Genomic DNA, 22,058 nt, shown 5'->3' on the forward strand with positions numbered 1-22,058 from the left:
TTCCTTTAGCACTCTCGGATGCAACTCGTCCGGCCCCATGGACTTGTGCACGTCCAGCTTTTCTAAATAGTCCCTAACCACCTCTTTCTCCACAGAGGGCTGGCCATCTACTCCCCATGTTGTGATGCCCAGCGCAGTAGTCTGGGAGCTGACCTTGTTAGTGAAGACAGAGGCAAAAAAAGCATTGAGCACATTAGCTTTTTCCACATCCTCTGTCACTAGGTTGCCTCCCTCATTCAGTGAGGGGCCCACACTTTCCTTGGCTTTCTTCTTGTTGCCAATACACCTGAAGAAACCCTTCTTGTTACTCTTGACATCTCTTGCTAGCTGCAGCTCCAGGTGCTATTTGGCCCTCCTGATTTCATTCCTACATGCCCGAGCAATATTTTTATACTCCTCCCTGGTCATATGTCCAACCTTCCACTTCTTGTAAGCTTCTTTTTTATGTTTAAGATCCGCTAGGATTTCACTGTTAAGCAAGCTGGTCGCCTGCCATATTTACTATTCTTTCGACTCATCGGGATGGTTTGTCCCTGTAACCTCAACAGGGATTCCTTGAAATACACCCAGCTCTCCTGGACTCCTTTCCCCTTCATGTTAGTCCCCCAGAGGATCCTACCCATCCGTTCCCTGAGGGAGTCGAAGTCTGCTTTCCTGAAGTCCAGGGTCCGTATCCTGCTGCTTACCTTTCTTCCCTGTGTCAGGATCCTGAATTCAACCAACTCATGGTCACTGCCTCACAGATTCCCATCCACTTTTGCTTCCCCCACTAATTCTTCCCAGTTTGTGAGCAGCAGGTCAAGAAAAGCTCCCCCCCCCAGTTGGCTCCTCTAGCACTTGCACCAGGAAATTGTCCCCTACGCTTTCCAAAAACTTCCTGGGTTGTTATGCACCGCTGTATTGCTCACCCAGCAAATATCAGGAAAATTAAAGTCACCCATGAGAACCAGGGTGTGCGATCTAGTAGCTTCTGCGAGTTGCCGGAAGAAATCCTCATCCACCTCATCCCCCTGGTCCGGTGGTCTATAGCAGACTCCCACCACTACATCACTCTTGTTGCTCACACTTCTAAACTTAATCCAGAGACGCTCAGGTTTTTCTGCAGTTTCGTACCGGAGCTCTGAGCAGTCATACTGCTCCCTTACATACAGTGCTACTCCCCCACCTTTTCTGCCCTGCCTGTCCTTCCTGAACAGTTTATAACCATCCATGACAGTACTCCAGTCATGTGAGTTATCCCACCAAGTCTCTGTTATTCTAATCACATCATAATTCCTTGACATCACCAGGACCTCCAGTTCTCCCTGTTTGTTTCCAAGGCTTTGTGCATTCATATATAAGCACTTGAGATAACCTGCTGATCGCCCCTCATTCTCAGTATGAGGCAGGAGCCCTCCCCTCACAGACGTTCCTGCCTGTGCTTCCTCCCGGTATCCTGCTTTCCCACTTAGCTCAGGGCTTTGGTCTCCTTCCCCCGGTGAACCTAGTTTAAAGCCCTCCTCACTAGGTTAGCCAGCCGGCTCGCGAAGATGCTCTTCCCTCTCTTCGTAAGATGGAGCCCGTCTCTGCCTAGCACTCCTCCTTCATGGAACACCATCCCATGGTCAAAGAATCCAAAGCCTTCTCTCCGACACCACCTGCGTAACAATTCGTTGACTTCCACGATTCGACGGTCCCTACCCAGGCCTTTTCCTTCCACGGGGAGGATGGACGAGAACACCACTTGCACCTCAAACTCCTTTATCCTTCTTCCCAGAGCCACGTAGTCCTCAGTGATCCGCTCAAGGTCATTCTTGGCAGTATCATTGGTGCCCACGTGGAGAAGCAGGAAGGAGTAGCGATCCGAGGGCTTGATGAGTCTTGACAGTCTCTCTGTCACATCGCGAATCTTAGCCCCTGGCAAGCAGCAGACTTCTCGGTTTTCCCAGTCAGGGCAGCAGATAGATGACTCAGTCCCCCGGAGGAGAGAGTCCCCGACCACCACCACCTGCCTCCTTCTCTTGGGAGTGGTGGTCGTGGAACCCCCAGTCTCAGGACAGTGCATCTCATGCCTTCCAACCAGCAGAGTCTCCTTCTGCTTTCTCCCCCCAGACATATCTGGTCCACTCTCCGCAATGGTACCTGTGGAGAGAACATGAAAGCGGTTAGTTACCTGTGTCTGCGTTGCTGAAACCCAGACATTCCCCCTTCTTCTTCTGGAGGTCACATGTTGCCAAGCTTCTTCACTGGCCTCTTGGCTCTGCTGTGCAACCTGCTCTAAATCTTTAGAGCTTTGTGCTCGTAGAAGCATATCCTGACTTTTGTCCAGAAAATCCTCAGTTTCTCGTATGCAACGCAGGGTCGTTATCTGTTGCTCCAGACCTTCAATCTTCTCTTCCAATATGGAGACCAGCTTGCACTTTGTACAGACAAAGTTGCTTCTGTCCTATGGAAGAAAGACTGATCAAATGATTTTTGAAAGTTTGTGATACTTGATGAGAATTAAGTTATGAACATATATAAGTCACACAGTGCACTTTCAAATCTGTGTTAGCTAAACAAATCAGTTTCTTCTGTTAGGTACATAAGCGCTGACTCTGTGGGTGCTCTGGGGCTGGAGCACCCACGGGGAAAAATTAGTGGGTGCTGTGCACCCACCAGCAGCCAAGCTCCCTTCCCCCCCGCCTCACTTCACCTTCGCCTCCTCCCCTGAGCGCACTGCATCCCCCCTCCTCTGCCTACCTCCCAGTGCTTGCTGCCGTGAAACAGCTGTTTTGCGGCATAAGAAGCTCCAGGAGGGAGGGGGGAGTAGCGGGAACGCAGCATACTCAGGGAAGAGGTGGGGCCGGGGCGGGGATTTGGGTAAGGAGTCCAATAGGGGGAAGGAGGGGGCTGAGTTGGGGCGGGGACTTTAGGGAAGGTGTTGGAATGGGGGTGAGGCAGGGGCATGAGCGGATGGGGGGAGTCAAGCACCCACTGGCGCCAGCAGAAGTTGGCACCTATGGTTAGGTACCTGACCTGTTTGTGGTTCTGTTCTTTTCACGAGTTGGGTTTGGTAACTCTGAGGTTGCAGATGGATCCTACCATTTGATGTTAACTGAATTTTCAGAAACATTTTAATATGTAATTTACTAACATTAAAATCAAAAAACAAAATGAAACCAAAGAAAAGTATCATAGCCAAACATAGAGTGCTCATATACATGCAGGCATTCACTGACAGCAACAATCTTTGAGGGACTCCTGCTTTATTTGCAAAAATGACTTGCCTATATGTTTTTATATATACTTTGCTCATTATCATCATACATCATACAATGCAGGCTTTTGAGTTCCTTAGGTATTTTGATTTAAGCAGAAAAAGTGCCTACTCACCCATTGGGAGCTCCATTGTCAGGCAATGTGAAGTCATGCAAAAATACTAGCAGAATCCAAACTCTTTTGCCCAAGTCACTAAATGAACCTGCTTGCTAGTCTTTATCTTTCCCTTAACATATACTGAAACAAATATTGCAAGCAACTTTTCTCACAACTTGCCACCCCACATGGGTCATGGAATTGTAACCCCATCACAATGCCCCAAACTGGTTAGATGAAAACTGTCTTTCCTTGTAGAAAGTTCTGTACTCTTGTTTGTTTAATAATTTAAAAAATTATAGTGCACAGTGATCAACGGTAGTTTGGAAACTTACAGATTCTTAAAGACTGGGGATATAGGATTTGTAGTGAAAAGCTACTGTGCTTTCACATGTTAAACATGCTGCTCAAGAAGAGCCATTACAGAAATTACATTTTCTCTTTTTTTGGGGGGGGGGGGAGGGTTTACTATTGAAAATGTTTTTCTCAACAATCCTTTCTTTGTGATATTCATTTGTATGCTAAGTCCCTAGTGTGAGGTTATTTTAAAGACATTGTTATCTCCAGCATGATGTGTATGACATGTAGCATATGCACAAGTTATGCCTTTGTGTCTTTCTGGATGATATTAGCAATGGTATTCAAGAACTGATCCGAAGTCTTTAAAAACTAAGCTTATTTTACTGTACAGCACGTTAGTCCAGCACAGGCTTTGTTTTGACATAATGAGGGAAGCAAAGTTCTAGGCAATGCAACTTCAAAATTGTTACAAAAATGTAAGGTATCTGTTTCTCTAAACACAAATGTACTTAGCTTTTTTATTTTAAAATTATATATAATGTCAGAATATTTTAAACAAGCATATACATTCTTTTTTAAAAGAGCAAATATTTTTATTTTAAGTACACCCTTTAAGTACCGTATATACTCATTCATTAGCCCGTTTGTTAATAAGCCGACCCTCCCAGATGGATAGGTAAAAACTGTATGACCCTTTCATAAGCCGACCCTATATTTCAGGGGTTGGCAAACTTTGGCTACAAGCCCATCAGGATAAGCCACTGGTGGGTCAGGACATTTTGTTTACCTGGCGCACTACTTCCCGCAGCTCCCATTGGCTGGGAAAGGTGAACTGCGGCCACAGGGAACTGCGGGGCTCCATGCCTGCAGACGCTCCAGGTAAACAAAATGACAATGTATTAGATATTCAATTCAGTGATTTCATAGAGTTTAAAATCATCAAATTTTGGTGTAGACCTGTTTATAAGCCGACCCCCGCTCTTTGATGCGTCACCTTTTTACCAAAAATATTTGGCTTATGAACGAGTATATACGGTATATAAATGATTCAGTTCCAAACTTACACCATTTATTGCTGAGAATCTCTGCAGTGATGAGTATAAGCAATGTAGCATAACACATTGATTTTATGCAGATCATCACCTTTATGTTTTGGGAGGTCTGCTATATTAGTGATATATAAAAACTGATTACTTTCTCCAACATTGCCTAGTAATTGTTTATTATTTTCCTATTAGACAAACAAGACAGATCAATATTCCTGAACACCAACCAGACTATGAGTAACGTCACTGTAAATAGATTTGCCTCAGACACCATTTTAGTCATTTTAATGATTTGGACAATGTGAGCCCAATGACAAAGCTCAAGCTAAACACTAAGTTTAAAGTTAAATTAAGAATAGGAATTGCTTACTTTGTTTGCCTCATTGATTAATAAACCCTTTGATATTTGAGAATACTGTAGAAGGAGGAAAAAATAAAGATAGATGTACTTTGAGTAAAATTTGCTGTTTTATTGTTCCAAACATCCTTGTAGTATATATGTGTAAATTAGGCAATTCTGTGTTTTGTGGTGGTCTTTCAGCCATGTGAATCTGTTTAAAATACAATCAATGGCAGTTCTTTTAATTCTCGATACTTTTTCTAAAAAGTTTTTTGTTTTTTGTTCAAAAGTTTTTTGTTCTAAAAAGGTTGTGTGTGGATGTGTGAATTATTTCAAGAATATTTTGACAAAAGGTGTCCTTACACCTTTATTTTGCTATATTGTCTTGCATGAAGATATATATGTATGTCATTTATTTGAGCTGTTTGGGGCGTAGACAGCAGTAAAGCGTTCCCCGATCATAATTATTTTCCTATGTTTTACGAAAAGGAGCACACTTTGTCTTGCATCAAATGTAATTGATCCTGAAGCAGTGTAATCACAATTACTCACTTTCTTAATTGGCCTGCCCAAAATCAGAAAATGGAAACCGATCGGCAGTGTTTAAATCAATAGCTTTGTAGTAGTGCTTGTGGGGGTTGGGAGATAGTGGTAATGGGTAGATCAATTGGTCTTAGATGCCAATCATTGGCTGTGTGTTTTGCATAGTAAACACTACCTGTCTGCTTCGAGATGTTGTAGTGTTAGTGGTTCAATAAATGCAAACTATATTAAGAAAAAAGCAAAAATGACTAATAAAATATTTAGATCACTTTTAAAAGATCTTGAACATAACAAGGGCAGTGAAGAAGAAACTGTAATATACAGATTTGAAAGCTCTGAGAGCTTTGAAACACCTCCCTGATAAGCACTATTTTATTAAGCAAAACTTTCGAAGATCACATACCTAATTAGAGAGAAAGGAGAAACTAACTTGAAAACTGTTCCTAATGCATTTATTTAGAACATACATTAGGTTGCTCATCCTGCCTGCTCATAGTGAGCACATCACATCACCTCCTTTCGTGTGCGATCTCTCAGCAAATGGACTTTCCCCCCTTTCTATCCAATAATGCTATTTGTGTGTTTTTTGTTTTTTTTAAAGTGAGAGTCAGGATGAGTAAATGGCCATTCTTCATCTTCTAAAAAAATGTGAATATATGTGTATACACAGACACCCTGCCCCTATGTACATGTGCGTGTGAGTGAGTTGCATATTTAGGGTTTCTAACTTCCCTATCCTTTTTTCCTCCCTATGTTTGCAGGCAAAAGCCTCTTTCAGATAAGCTCCTACCTCACTGCAGGGGTTGGGTCCAACGTGGCAGTTGCCTGAAGAGAAGGGAGGGACTCCTGGGAGTATGAACTGCCCTGAAAGATCTGGGAAAGGGGGAACAAGTGTGTTCCTCCCTCCCCAACCAAAAAACCCCACACAAACTTCTAGAGATGGGCTAGTGCTGGATGTGATGAGAACCTGTTCTCCCTCTCCTCCACCTCCTGGTGCCTGGAAAAATACTGTGACAGGCCATCAGGACTCTATGTGGGGAAGGGAAAAAGCCTGTGCTATTAGTGTCTTCCCAGTGTGAAGGCTTGCTCTCCTTTAAGGTGCCATCTGATGTACTGAGATACTGCTGAGCCCGCATGTTCTGCCAGCCTTTAACCTGTCTTGCTGAGCCAGGCTCTTAAGCCTCCTCTAGCGCACACACAGGCAGGGCCACACCCAGCTGCAGAAAGACACAAGACACTGAGATCAGCTCTGTGAAGACTCTGCTTAAGAGACTTGCCCCAGCACTCAGGTGCCCACCTCCCTTGGAGTACAGACCCAAAGGTATGTTTTCTTGTGCTGTGTAGAAAAATCTGCACAGTGCAAGCTCATAAAAATTCACCCTCTCCCTCAATGTGAAGAGAGATATTGCACAAATTGGGTTTAATAATAAACAAAACATATATATTAACTATAAAAGGCAGATTTTAAGTGATTGTAAGAGATAGCAAACAGAACAAAGCAAATTACTGAGCAAATAAAACAAAACACTCAGACTAAACTTAATACACTAAAGAAATTGGCTACAAATAGTAATTTTTGACCCTAAATGTTGTTTTAGGCAGATTGCTAAGATTCTTGAAAGCCAGCTGCACTGGCCTACAGCTTGAAACTTTAGGTATTATTACTCACAGTCTAAACACCCTTCCAGCCTGGGCTCAGCTCTTCTCCCCCCAGTTCAGTTCTTGCTTCAAGGTGTTTCCCCAGAGTCTCTTTGGGCAGGGAGGCAGAGGAGAACCACGATGATGTCACTCCCCTACTTATATAGCTTTTGTGTATGGTGGGAACCCTTTGTCCTCCAGTGGAAAAACACTGGCATTCCAAGAGGGGGTCCAGCATCAGGTGACTCAGTCACATGACTCTGCCGGGTCTGTGATGTTATTGACACGAACTGTGACCGTATAGACCATTGTTGCTCTGCAGGGTCTCTATACTGTCTGTATTTCAACCTTGTGCTATACTTCTGGGTGACACCCCAGGCAATTTGGCATCATCACTGCCTAGCCTGCCTGATGGCCCATTAAGGACCATCAGCTATACAACTGACCCATTGAGAGAAGGCAGATACACCTTGTGACTCAGCAAGGCACACAGGGATATGCCTATGATCAGAAATCTAAGGCTTTCAAGCCATGGCTGGGCAGTTTGTATTTGAGACAAAGGAAGCACAAGCCACATGGCAGAGAATATAAAAGGCCCTGGAAACCCCTCCATTTTGTCTTCAATCCTGCTCTGACCTCTGGAGGAACCTTGCTACAAACTAAAGCTCTAAACAAAGGACTGAATGACCCATCCCCGCTGAGGATGTACTCCAGAGACTTGATTTGAATCTGCAGTTTATTCCATCACTGCTACAAGCCTGAACCAAGAACTTTGCCATTACTGTATGTAATTGATACCATTTAACCAATTTTAACTCTCATCTATATTTGTTTTTTTTAGCAATAAACCTTTAGATTTTAGATTCTAAAGAATTGGCAACAGCGTGATTTGTGGGTAAGATCTGACTTATATATTGACCTGGGTCCCGAGCTTGGTCCTTTGGGATTGAGAGAACTTTTTTTCTTTTACTGGGTATTGGTTTGCATAACCATTTGTCCCCATAAGGAGTGGCACTGGTGGTGACACTGGGAAACTGGAGTGTCTAAGGGAATTGCTTGTATGACTTCTGGTTAGCCTGTAGGGTAAAACTGAAGTCCTCTCTGTTTGGCTGGTTTGTTGTGCAAGGAACCCCAGCCTTGGGCTATAACTGCCCTGCTCTAAGCAATTTGTCCTGAATTGATACTCTCAGTTGTGTCCCTCCAGAGGCTTCATCGTTAAATCTTTAAAAAAGATCTTTAAATCTTTAAAAAAGGGAAGAAGGAGGATCCTGGGAACTACAGGCCAGTCAGCCTCACCTCAATCCCTGAAAAAATCATGGAGCAGGTCCTCAAAGAATCAATCCTGAAGCACTTGCATGAGAGGAAAGTGATCAGGAACAGCCAGCATGGATTCACCAAGGGAAGGTCATGCCTGACTAATCTAATCGCCTTCTATGATGAGATTACTGGTTCTGTGGATGAAGGGAAAGCAGTGGATGTATTGTTTCTTGACTTTAGCAAAGCTTTTGACACGGTCTCCCACAGTATTCTTGTCAGCAAGTTAAGGAAGTATGGGCTGGATGAATGCACTATAAGGTGGGTAGAAAGCTGGCTAGATTGTCGGGCTCAACGGGTAGTGATCAATGGCTCCATGTCTAGTTGGCAGCCGGTATCAAGTGGAGTGCCCCAAGGGTCGGTCCTGGGGCCGGTTTTGTTCAATATCTTCATAAATGATCTGGAGGATGGTGTGGATTGCACTCTCAGCAAATTTGCGGATGATACTAAACTGGGAGGAGTGGTAGATACGCTGGAGGGGAGGGATAGGATACAGAAGGACCTAGACAAATTGGAGGATTGGGCCAAAAGAAATCTGATGAGGTTCAATAAGGATAAGTGCAGGGTCCTGCACTTAGGACGGAAGAACCCAATGCACAGCTACAGACTAGGGGCCAAATGGCTAGGCAGCAGTTCTGCGGAAAAGGACCTAGGGGTGACAGTGGACGAGAAGCTGGATATGAGTCAGCAGTGTGCCTTTGTTGCCAAGAAGGCCAATGGCATTTTGGGATGTATAAGTAGGGGCATAGCGAGCAGATCGAGGGACGTGATCGTTCCCCTCTATTCGACATTGGTGAGGCCTCATCTGGAGTACTGTGTCCAGTTTTGGGCCCCCCACTTCAAGAAGGATGTGGATAAATTGGAGAGAGTCCAGCGAAGGGCAAGAAAAATGATTAGGGGTCTGGAACACATGACTTATGAGGAGAGGCTGAGGGAGCTGGGATTGTTTAGCCTGCAGAAGAGAAGAATGAGGGGGGATTTGATAGCTGCTTTCAACTACCTGAAAGGGGGTTCCAAAGAGGATGGCTCTAGACTGTTCTCAATGGTAGCAGATGACAGAACGAGGAGTAATGGTCTCAAGTTGCAGTGGGGGAGGTTTAGATTGGATATTAGGAAAAAACTTTTTCACTAAGAGGGTGGTGAAACACTGGAATGCGTTACCTAGGGAGGTGGTAGAATCTCCTTCCTTAGAGGTTTTTAAGGTCAGGCTTGACAAAGCCCTGGCTGGGATGATTTAACTGGGAATTGGTCCTGCTTCGAGCAGGGGGTTGGACTAGATGACCTTCTGGGGTCCCTTCCAACCCTGATATTCTATGTTACAGAGTCCTAGCAGCCATTACTCCTAGGCTGTCTGGAGCATCCACAGGAAGGCTAAGCTCTTTCACAGTCCATTGTCTTTGCTGATGGGATATCAGCCTTATCTGTCTTTTTCATTGTTGTACCTGAATGGCTAGTTGTGGGTGTCACCCAAGGTAGCACATTTGAAATACAGATACATGGTCAATATTCCTAACTTCAGATACAAAAATGATATGTGCATACAAATTGGATAATCACATTCAGTAAATCACAACCTTTCCAATTATATCTTACATGAGCCATCTTGCATGAAGTATATCTGAGTAATGCCATATTCATATCATAAGCATATTTCCATAAAGAATATGGAGTGCAATGTCACACCCAGAATCTAAGAGCCTGAGTGGTTGGAGTGGGCAGGATGTCACCACAACTACCGAGAGAAGGGGGAGAGAGCTGAAATGGAATGGGAAGAAGTGCTTATATGCACTCCTTTCCCCTCCCTCAAAATAACAAGCAGACTTGGGGTCAAGGGAACGCAGCGCACACTGAAAGATGGCAGAGAGATGGTAATAGTACAGGTCTGGTTACTAAACCCAGCCCCAAGAACTGCGCTCCCTGCTCCTCCCAGTACTGCCACTGGAACTGTTAAGGGCCAGTCTCTGCTCTACTTCTGGCAGCACTTAGATCTGCTGCTGGGAAAGAGGGGAGATGATGCTCTGCATCCACCTACCGCAACCTGGCCAAAGCCTTTCTGAACGGCAGATTTGCACACACAAGCCAGAGGTTGGTTTGTCAGGGTGGGGAAATCTAGCAGATTATTTATGAAAACTGTCAAGAAGGGAATTAGACCCGCTCTCTTCAGTCTCTTCCTACTCATGAAATCTCTTGCTGCATATTCTTTTAAGGGCACAGGTGCTCCTTTTCCCCAGATCTCTTAGAGATACATATATTTGAAGAAGCAAGTATCCTCCCTTCTTTCAGGCACCTCTATACCCTGAAATCTACTTGAGCAGGATGTCTATCTGCAATCAAGAAGAAAAAGAAAAGGATCAGTCAGTTACCCTAACATCCAACCTTGTCTCAAAAATATTGAGACTACAAAACCAGTAGTTATTTACCAATCCTGATCCTATTCTTCCTGAAAAGTCATTTTTTTAAAAAGTGCAAGTAACTCAGGTATAAACACTGACTTGTTTGACTCATGTAATAGCATCTGAATAATAATATACAGGAAGCTATATAGAAAGTGTACCAAAGGCAGTTGTTAGAGAGAAAACTGCTTTCATATCACTCTCAATCACATTTTCACCTGTTCATATGGTGTTTCCCTGGACAGTGCTTTGTCAGCTGGTCAGTAAGTTATCGCTAGGGATAACTTGAAGACAAGCAATCTGGTGCTCTTCCCTCCACTGTCAGTCACTCTAAAGCCAACCACTAATTGGCCCACCTCCAGAAAGCAAGTACATCAGGCTGGAGGAGGCAATGCTGGGTCTGAACAACTGCTCCCACCTCTGCAAATCCAGGGCCTTTCTTAGCCAGATGCTTCTCTTCCTTTCCCCAAAGTTGGAAAAGTAGAGAAAATCCAAACACCTCAGAAAGGTGAAATCAAGAGGAAACTTAAATATTATTGTTCTTTCTCTCCCAACTTTTCTTCCTGTTCTTTGTATCTCTTTGAATATAAACTATGGGAAATTAGAATATAAATAATCAGGAAATTAAAAACTTCTGCAAAAGACATGTTCAAGACCATGGCCTAGCATGGTATTACAGTCTTATGGTTATCAAGGGAATAGGAGAAGGCTAACTTCGTAGCAAGGCCTCCATTAAAGAAGCAGGCATCCTCTTTATTGTGACTTTGAAAACATTATCTAAACCAGGGGTGCAGGCCTGCAAAGGTAGGTAGTTGACTTTTGTATCCTTTCAAGAAGTTGATAGGTGCTCAAATAACCACGGTATAAAAACCTATATAGAGAATTAACAGGTAATACTCTGTTTTGTATGTTTCTAAGTGGTAATGCCATTTACATTTGTTTCAAAGGTAGACAGTGCTGTCCTTGCCCCCTAAGTCTACCATTATCCGGGATAAGAGGATTTCTTAAGATCATCTGGTAAACAGCCACTTACGGTTTTGGCATAAGTGATCCAGGACAGACTGGTCCAAACAATGCCAGGTGTCGACCTGGTTATTTGGGAGCAAACTGTTTGGCAAAAGAACAGAAAAGTGACAGAACAATCTTCTGTTCCAAGCATCCCGGAGAAAATTTAAATCATGCTCCTCCTAAATGATCAAACGTGATCTTGTAATGTCATTTAATCTATTAAGTAGAGTGTTTCTCCCCCTTGGTTCCTATGTTTGTACAACTTTCTTCGATGTATTGGATATAGCACCCATGTAGTCTGAAATAATGCCATGCATATGGTGAAAGCCTTCAAAAGAGCTCTGTGTGGCTCAAAAGCTTGTCTCTGTCACCAACAGAGGTTGGTCCAATAAAAGATATTACCTCACCCACCATGTCTCTCTACAGTTTAATACCTTTTTTCAGGCAACAGTAGAATTAATGCTGAAACCTAGCTTGCTCTGTACCTCCCGAAGAGTACTACTCCATACTTAAGAGATTCTGCTGTGGAGTGGAGTGGAGTGTTATCAGACATACTAGCCTTTTCTTGCTGGGCTCCATTGAACAGACTTTTAATTGAGAGGCTCTTATTCTGTACTAAGGTTGTAACTTCTGCCATGGAAAATGCTTAAGGCCTTTCAGTTTGAAAACTGGTGAAATCTTCCCATGCAGATTTTATGTACCCATGTCTATTTGTAATTCTTCACCTGGTTTGACAAATTTTCTTTTCTGTTGTATTTCATTATAAATGTAATCTCCCAAGAGACTTGAAGCAAGAGCATTTACAAGAGATGTTTCAGTGTAGTCTTAACCATTCTTCTGGCACTCTTAAAACTACTTCTAATAGGAACTTTTAAGCTATGAAGTATTTCTTAACGGTTTTGCTATATAGTAGTTAAATTAATTTTAAATAGGGTTGAATTCAATTCTTAGTTACATTATTTTATGTAAATTACATTCTTACTATCCAGATTTGTATTTAGTAGCAAACACTTTAAATTTAGTATTTAATATGATGACTTTTAAAAAATTAAATCCCTAATTAAATTACATATAAAAGAGGACCCACTATGCCTACGTTAGTGCTTTTGGCTCCTGTAGAAGGGTGGGCTCACTACTGGAACACCTCTTGGCATGGCAGGGCATGGTGCAGCAGCTCTTTTGTGGTTAGTGCCCCCTGACAATAGTCACGCCAGTCCCATCGTGGTCTGCCTCTTCTGGCAACTCACACCTCTGGTCAGGTCATGTTTTAGACCCAAACCTTCCCGGGTAACAAAGTCCAAATGATTGAAAGTCCAGCATCCTTACAAAAGGTCTTTAATCCTGACTCTGAGTCCTGTAGTCCTCACACCCTTTACTCATCATTCAGTCATCCTTATTCCCTTCTCAGTGCTTCTTGCCACCTTCCACAGTCACTGGTAGGGTAGCTCAGTCCCTCCCACTATTCTGGTTTCCAGTCCAGGAACCCTATAACCAGCATGCAAGGTCTGCTCCGTCAGGCTCCTTGCTGCTGCCTCCCTGGACATCTTCCTGCTGTAGCCTCTTTATCAAGCATTGTCTCTCCTGCGTCTCTTAGTTCACCCTTCTTTCAGGACCAGGACTCACAGGGCTCTCCTTGGAACCTTCCAGCAAAATCTCCAACTAAAAGTACAAAAGTAAACCCACTTTTGCCCTCCTCAGGCTTGATCTTTCATCTCTCTATATTCCTTAATGGAACACCTCCCAGTGCGCTCTCTCTCTGCAAGGTCCTAATCCTGTTGTTTTATCAGGTTTTACCACTGGAACTTTCTCCACCTCAGTGGCTGCTCTGTGTTTCTCCTAACCTCCTGCCAGACTTCTCAACTCAGGAGAGGATCCCAGGGCCATCTCTCCCCCTCGGCTTCTTCCTTGACCCTCCTAGGCTCTCAACTCTCTAATCCCAGAGAGTGACTGGGATTAGAGTTTCTCTCCTGCGGTCTCTTCATAATCTCTTTCTAATCTGCTTTCTTTCTTTATAGTCACTGCTCAGCTCCTTCCACACCTAGGCTTCATCTTTAATCAAGCCTGGCCTATTCTCCAAGTACAGGCAGGTGGCATAGTTGTGTTTATATGTGGGATATACACTGCATCAGATCCCTATGTAGGGATTACAGGCCTGGAAAAAATACCAACATTTAGTCACTGATATTCAGTGTAATGAGAATTGTAGTGATTGGAGTAAAGGAGGAATGGTTTTCTGCAGCTGAAAAATAATTGTATCAAAGTATGCTGGATCTCAGCAATTCTAGCTTGAAATAAAGTAAATCTTACCTAATGATCATAAGAACAAGCAACAAGACTTTTGGCCATCCAGTGAGCAGAAAAACCTATTGATAAAGTTGGAGGAGGTGGAAACAGGCATCAGATCCACAAAACTATTTTAATGGCTTTATTAAGAAATATTAATGAGTTTGTTACTTTCAAGGGGGAGTGGATTGTTTGGTTGGACCAGTGGTTCTCAACCTTTCCAGACTACTGAAACCCTTTTCAGGAGACTGATTTGTCCTGTGCACCCCAAGTTTCACCTCATTTAAAAACTATTTGCTTACAAATCAGACATAAAAATACAAAAGTGTTACAGCATACTATTACTGAAAAATTGCTTCCTTTCTCATTTTTACCATATAATTATAAAATAAATCAATTGGAATATAAATATTGTGCTTACATTTCAGTGCGATACTTGAGCCTGTTTTTCACTTGTGAGCCTTGTCATTCTGGCAGACAGTAAAGCGACAGCAACAATTAAGTTTTTCTCCATATTGTCTGTTCTACTCTCAGGGCCAGCATTAGGGGGGTGGCAAGCTGGGCAATTGCCCAGGGTCCCATACCGTAAGTGGTCCTGCAAAACTAAGTTGTTTAGGCTTGGGCTTTAGTCCTGCACCTCAGGGCTCGGGCTTTGGCTTTCTGCCCTGGGCCCAGCAAGTCTAACACCGGCCCTGGCAACCCCCTTAAAGCGAACTTGTGATGTACTTCATGGTTGCAACCCGTCGTCTGAGAACTGCTGATATAGTATATAAAGCAGTATAAACAAGTCATTGTATGAAATTTTAGTTTGTATTGTCTTCACTTGTGCTTTTTATGTAGGCTGTTGTAAAATTAGGCAAATATCTAGATTAGTTGACATACTCCCTGGAAGACCTCTGCATGCCCCCAAGAGCCACTGGGTTGGACAGTATTTAGTAAGGGTCCTTTCCCACTGCTTTAGAATGCTTATGTAGGAGCCAGGCTACATTGATACTTTCCCACTATAAAAGGTACATCTGGAGACACTATGTCGTCAATACAGTACGTCAGATTAATGTATAAATAGCATGGTCTGCAGTAGATCCAACAGCATGCTGAATTATCCCATAATCATTCTTGGTTACATTTACAAAAGTGGTTTTGTTTTGTTTTGTTAAATTATTATGAAGGTGTTGTTGAATTCCTTGTAGCCATTTTAGTTCAGACAAGCCACTTAAACAATATAGAAAAATGTTATCTGGGGCAATTGGCTAAAGATTCATTCTTTCACTCCCAAATTCCTGGTCTCATATGAAAAAATATTATGTCCTATGTCACAGCCCACTTCAATCTCAACATATACTGACTGCATCCTTGCTATTTCAGTGTTCTGTTGTCATTAGCTAAACTGACAGCATTCAAACTATTTAAGAAAAATAATGCATGTCAGGATTGTAAGCAGGGATAGAGTTAAAAATTACTTATAAAATGGAATAACATTCTGTGACATAAATCATTATAAAGCTTATCTCAGCCAGACTTTAAAGAATCATTTTAGTGTATATTTACTGAGCTTAGATTTAGAGTAATAATGTCAGTTACTGTTCTGCTACATTACTTTTGACACATCTACATTTGGCATTTAAAAGCTTAATTACAGCATATCGCAAGTTTTAAAAATCACATTTTATATATTCTAAAATTATTTATCTTCTAAGTGTTTCTGTTGCTAAAGTTGTAGCAACTGGTTAAAATACAGTAACTATTTAAATTTTAAGTAACTGGCATATAAAACAAATATTTTTCTGATTTCAGATACTTTGTCATGTAATTTTTTTAATCAGAGGAAAAATATCACTTCTATATTAATCATCCAGTGCTGTTTCCTACATCAGCCAATCTAATTTCAGACTTCTAAGGTGAAAAAATTATAAAAAATCAATAACAAATGAGATTAATTTAAATACCATGGATATTAAGCAATTGATTTTTGTACTACTAATGATTGTACCAATATGTTTAAGCAGGATAGCTCAGGCATACAAGCAATCAATATTTGCTGATTATTTGGCAGACCAGTTAGTGAGGAGATTTTTTTTTTCTTTCCAAAATTTCACTTGCCCTATGGCTACTACAAAGATTTTAATTGTAAATGCATTCTTAGCTGGATGTTGCATATTGTAGTCAGCCAACCAAACATGGTAATGTGGACATATCTTGAATTTCTGTAAAATTAGTTTCAGGTACAAATAATTTGACCCTGGCAGAGAATGAGATGAACAGTGTTTGTCTTTTGGGGGGGAGGGAAGGGGTTAAGAAGGAATCTGTAACATATGTTGTTTTTTTAATAGCAGAATACTGCCGATGTGCTATTTTGTTGTTGCTTTTAAACTATCTGCTGTTGTGAAAACTAGTCCCATATTTGAGAGAGTTTCCATCAAGGCTTCTGATCAACCAGTAGCCTACTTTTTGCTATGTCAAAAAATGAGAAGTTTTCAAAATTGAACTGATAAAATATTTTTCTTGCTTTTCAAATTAGTTTATTCTATGTCTCTCAGACAATATTCTGTGCCCTTCCAAATTATGTCCTTGTTAAGTTTAGAAGTGACTGTATTATAGAAGATCCTTGTTTTGTTTAGAAAAATGTTTCATACTAAATAGGAAGATTGTTAAAATATTTGATCCTGGATATTACACTTTGCGTAAGACAATTCTTTGAACGTATTGGTGGTATTAAAACAGGAGAAGTAGAATCTTGCTAATTCAGACTAATTGCTGGGATGTTGCTGATTATTTAACTTTGCAAATTAACTAATGAACAAACAGTTTTTTAAAAATCATATAACGTTGATTTTTAGCAAGCGTGTAGTTTAGTTTATCTGATACTTCTTAGTTGACAAGAACATGTGCATAGCAATAAAAGTAACAGTATTAGAAATACAAAAGCTCACTGCAGCACCTTGTTGCATCTATGCTGGGAAGTAGGATGAGGCAGTCAGATTTTTGGTGAGAATTAGCAAGGTTTTGGATTAGCAAAGTGAAAATCAGAAAGGTAAATTCTACAAAATCAGTTGATAACATACTTGCTCCAATTTAATTTTGGTTATATAGAATATTTTCTTACCCCAAAAAAGTGTTCAATTCTGTGTAATTTCTTTTCTCTCAGTACAAAGGAAGATCACTTCAGTGTTAATATTCAGCCCCCTGTTGGAGAATTACTTTTACCTGTCACTATGTCAGAGAAGGACTTTAAGACAGAGCAAGGTGAGAAATATTATTTCAGTAACTTTGATAAATGCATTTTTGATTTCCATGTGCATGCACTACAATGCTTTTCACTTGCACATTTATACAGATGCCCAGAAATCACTTTATGTATGTAGCTATTGATGCTACTCTGTGCAGTCTCTTTCAATCTCATACTAATGGCTTGGTTTAGAAAATACCTTTAGAAGCACACAGTGTGTGCATTCCAGTGGTACTTGATAACTGATAAATATATCTTTTAAAAAAACAAACAGTCCCTCCACATACATAGTCCATAATCAACCTTTTGGCCCTGAGAGTTATGGTTTCCTAACATTACTCAGTAATGCATTTCATATTAGTGCTAATGGCAGGAATTTTAGACCCACCAGCTCAGAGAAATAATCCAAATGTGTATTAAGACAATGATGTCTCCTTTTATTAGTCTTTATTCCAACACTATTGCTAGTGTAGAGTTAATGTACTTTTTCTCCCAACTACTTTGAAGTTCATTACAATCATACCCCTTTAAAACAACTCTTCGTACTATTAAAAACGAACTCTTTGGCTTCCCTTTGGTGTAGCCTTTTAAAAAGGAACCATGTTGTTGTCTACACCTCGGCGGTCAATTTTCTTAATGTAGTGCTTTTAAAGAAAGTCAGCATTTCTATAAAATCCAAGATTGTGGCTTGGCCTGGACGCAAACGCATTTGATAATTTGAATGGTTCTTACTATATGAATAATAAAAATATATAATAGCTGGTTTTACTAAATTGAACAGTTCACACAGCTAAGAATTTTGTTCAAATTTACTGCAGTACTTTTAAAGTCCAAAAGCTTGAGCTTTGGATGCATTTTCAAATTTACAATGGTATATTCTCATCCATCTCAATGAATGGGGATTTACATGCGTAAATCCTTTCCCACTGAGATGAGAATGTACCCATGGGACTCCATCTCATGGCTGTGTAAAGCTCAGAAACCCAGTATATCTATCAAGCAGTCAAGAACACCAACGAGTAATCCTATGCAATGCTATATATTATTAATAATCACTTTTGCATCTTTCTTACAGTTACTTTTATATTTTAAATGATTAAGAATGCAATCTAAGTATTACTTGTATTATTTTCTGTGAAGTTGATCACTGCCGTGAAAAGTTAGGATTGTGAATTTTTTTTCTTAACCAATTGATACTTATTTGCTGTTCTTACCCTTTGCTGGCTAAAGCCTGCCTCACTGCTTTACACCTGCTCAGCAAACCAAGGTGAGTGATTAAATGAGGCTTTGGCACATTTGTTTTAAACTGTTCCCTTCTGAAAATTGTAGCTGGGGTATACCGTAAGTAAAGAAGGTTGTTGTGCTCTCCCCCACTTTTTGGTTTGCTTGCTTGCTTGATATTTGATCATTTTCTCTGCTTTGACCGAGGGCTTTTTTTCCCCTGACTGACCATATAGAACCATGAGAACATAGAAGAAGTGCACTTTTGAGAACAGCTATAGTCCTCTGTGGAGTTGTTGCCAAAATTCCTTTTTCTTCTGCCATTTTACTTCTATGGTTGTTGATTATTTGTCTGAATAAATCTGGCAGCTGTTTGCTATGTTTAATAGAGCAGAAAGGCTACTCTGAATAAAGCTATTTGAAATTTTGTTTATATGAAGTATTTGTAAATCCATGAAGGTCTCTTGGCATTTCTGTATCGTTCTTTCTGTCTTCCTGAATTCATTCTTTGATGCAGGACTTGATGCTGGCAAATTTACCATATGTTTAAAACCCTCTTCTATAGCATCTTTTTAGTTATAGATTTCAGCTGTTTTAGAAAACTCTTGGTAATAGAGGTCTCAATTCTAAACTTTACATGTGTATTTATTTGTTACACAGATCTAGGAACAGGCTGGAGTATTTTAAGATAATTGCTATATGGGCTTGGTAAATGAAAATCCCAAATCAAAATAAGAAATGAATTTCCTCAAATTTTAGCAACACAAATCTTACTATAGTAAAATGCAGGTCAGCTTAGAAGTTAACAAATGTGTTTCCATTCCATGTTAACTTTGATTTTACTTCATTCTCCAAATAGATCCGATTTATACACCTTATTTTTTATTTTTCATGTTTTTCCTTATTTTGGTCAAAAGATTTTTCAAACCTTGTATCTTGAGATACTTTGTTTTATGTTTGCATTCAAAGTTAATAATAGGAAACGGTGGAGGGTGGGAATTAGGGGTGGCAGCAAATTTGTATGGGGAAAAATTAGAAGATACACATGGCTTTTAAGAATATTAGGTCTAAATTGCATGTGCAATCTAATAAGAATACTAAGGACGGAACATACAACATTATAGCAATAATGCAAGAAAACAATTCACTGTTTCCCATCTTCATTCAGTTACACTATGTTGCTTTTCATTGTGAGTCACATTTTGTGTATTTCCTTTTCCCCCATGGCATAAGCAGGAGGGGGACAGACAGGGTGCTGAATATTCATGCCTGTGAAGGTTTCCTGGTGGCAACACTAGAAAACGGAAAGCTGTATTTATCTATATACTATGCATCATATGCTGAGCCGTGCAACATTAGCTCACTTTGCCCTCAATTCTGAACTGGAGAAACTCTTTCAGGGTGATTCATTCCCTATCTATACAGTCTTGAGCAGTCGCTTAATTAATGTTGTGATTTGGTGATTTGACCATTTGGAAGCAATGGACTAATTAATTTTGTTGTTTTAAATACTTGTTTCAATCTTAGGCTTCAGCATTCCATGCCATCTCTGCAGCACTTACTCAGACAAAACTCCACTTGGCTTCAGTGGGAATTCTTTCTGAGTAAGAACTGTAGCACAGGGGCCTCTATCCTCACATCATCTTGCCTGACTCTCTTCCTTTTGATGAAATCAGTGGCAAAGGTCCAGTTGACTTGAATGGGACTAGGATTGAGCTCAGTTTTCTCTGATAGATGACAATATATCAGATGTTTTTTGCATCAGTATAATTTTTTTCCAATTTCATTTCCTTTTATTATTCAAACAGTGTATTCTTGATTCATTGTAACACTTAATTAACCCAAATTAATTGCCTTTCTGTGCACTGACCAGAGTTTTCTTAGATTCCAATGAGTAATGCCATGTTAAAGGTGGCACATGTTTTTTATAACTGGTTATTAATTAGTATTTTACCATTAATATTTTTATTTTTAAAGTGTATACACATAGTTGTTTTAATTGGCTTCATTTTACAGTTTTTTCATAGTTGAAAATGTAATTGATAATTTTGCGAAATTTTTAAGTAAGTCAAGTATACCTGGCACATTTTACTTTAGAAATACCAGGGATTAAAAAACACATTTACTTAATTTTATTAAGATTTATGGATCTAACTTGTGTTCCTAATAAGCAAGATACTAATTCTTTAAGTGGTCAGACATTTACTATTTTCTGGCCCTTAACTACCACAAGCAATCATATTTGATGCCCCTTAATTAGAGCACCTTTTTTTCTTTCCAGGTTCTTTTCCACCTCAGCAATCGAGACAATACATTTGCTTACCATGCTGCTCTCCTAAGTGTTCTTTTGCATGTAAATTAATCTTGATTCAGTTTACACTGTCATGCTGAGTGGTACAAATTGCCTATAACAATAAAACAGCATGAGTTAAAAATAAAGGGGGGTGGAAAGGCAGATTGAATGTGTGCCTTACTTGATAGGATGTTACTTTGCTTTATGCCAATACATTAGTCAACGATAATGAATCTTCTGTTCTGAAAAGCATGGTTTAGTTGATTTTTTTAATTTTACTTCAATGGAGCAGTACCTTGTCTTTTATAGAACAAGTTAGACAAACCATTAATGACAAGAGTGTTAAGGTTAAATATGAAGCAATGCATTCACTTCTCTGAGTGCTATCCATCTTTCCATTTACAGGAGCTTGACAAAAGTACTGGCTTTGTACAACATTTCCTTTAATTACATGCTGTGGGAAACAGGCTTTTAACATAAACATAGTTGCATTCATTTATTCAGCATTTGCTCTTCAATAGAGCTTAATGGAGAAGGTTTAAATCCTAAATGAGTACACACATCTCTCAGCAGTGTTATGTCAGTGCTTGTGCTCTGCTTAAAAGCAGTTTTAGATTGTGTATGTAGTTTTTAAAGCTTTTGCCTAATATTGAAGTTAAACAATCTGAAACAGAATGTACTGTTTCCAAGGTTAGATAATGCTAATGCTGATTTTTTTTATAGAAGGTAGATATTTATTTTTGCTTTTGCCATGAGTAAATCATGTTCTAAAATATCACCTGTATTACTTATTTATTGCTTTATTTTTTATTCAGAATTTCAGTTTTTGTGACAAACACTGATTCACATACTAATATATGCCTATGTTGACTTTTTAAAATAAAATTTATTAAGCATCTGAATGGAATTTGCAGTATATTTGTGTATATATTTCTAAAAGGATAGGATTTTTGAGAATTTTAAATAGTTTTGATTACTTAATTTTATTGTGCATATAAATATTTGACATTGGTTTATTTCTTTACCGCTTCTACTTGAGGTCCTACATTTCATTGTTTTTACAAATAGTTTTAGCATCTGAATATAGCATAGATTCCTGCAGGATTTTCATATAAGG

At 40.1% G+C, this 22,058-nt stretch overlaps 1 protein-coding gene across 3 annotated transcripts in view; it reads left to right on the top strand.

Moving 5' to 3' along the window:
- The window catches only part of AP3B1 (adaptor related protein complex 3 subunit beta 1), a 343,754-nt gene that overhangs the window by 307,698 nt on the left and 13,998 nt on the right, over positions 1–22,058 (top strand). For all 3 annotated transcript variants that reach the window (XM_084629231.1, XM_084629233.1, XM_084629232.1), the window contains one exon: positions 17,347–17,444. In XM_084629231.1, the coding sequence (XP_084485357.1) occupies positions 17,347–17,444 (98 nt within the window). The remainder of the gene's footprint in view (positions 1–17,346; positions 17,445–22,058) is intronic.

The sequence above is a fragment of the Lepidochelys olivacea genome (genome assembly GCF_965140295.1).
Source record: "Lepidochelys olivacea isolate rLepOli2 genome assembly, chromosome: 5".
NCBI lineage: Eukaryota > Metazoa > Chordata > Testudines > Cheloniidae > Lepidochelys > Lepidochelys olivacea.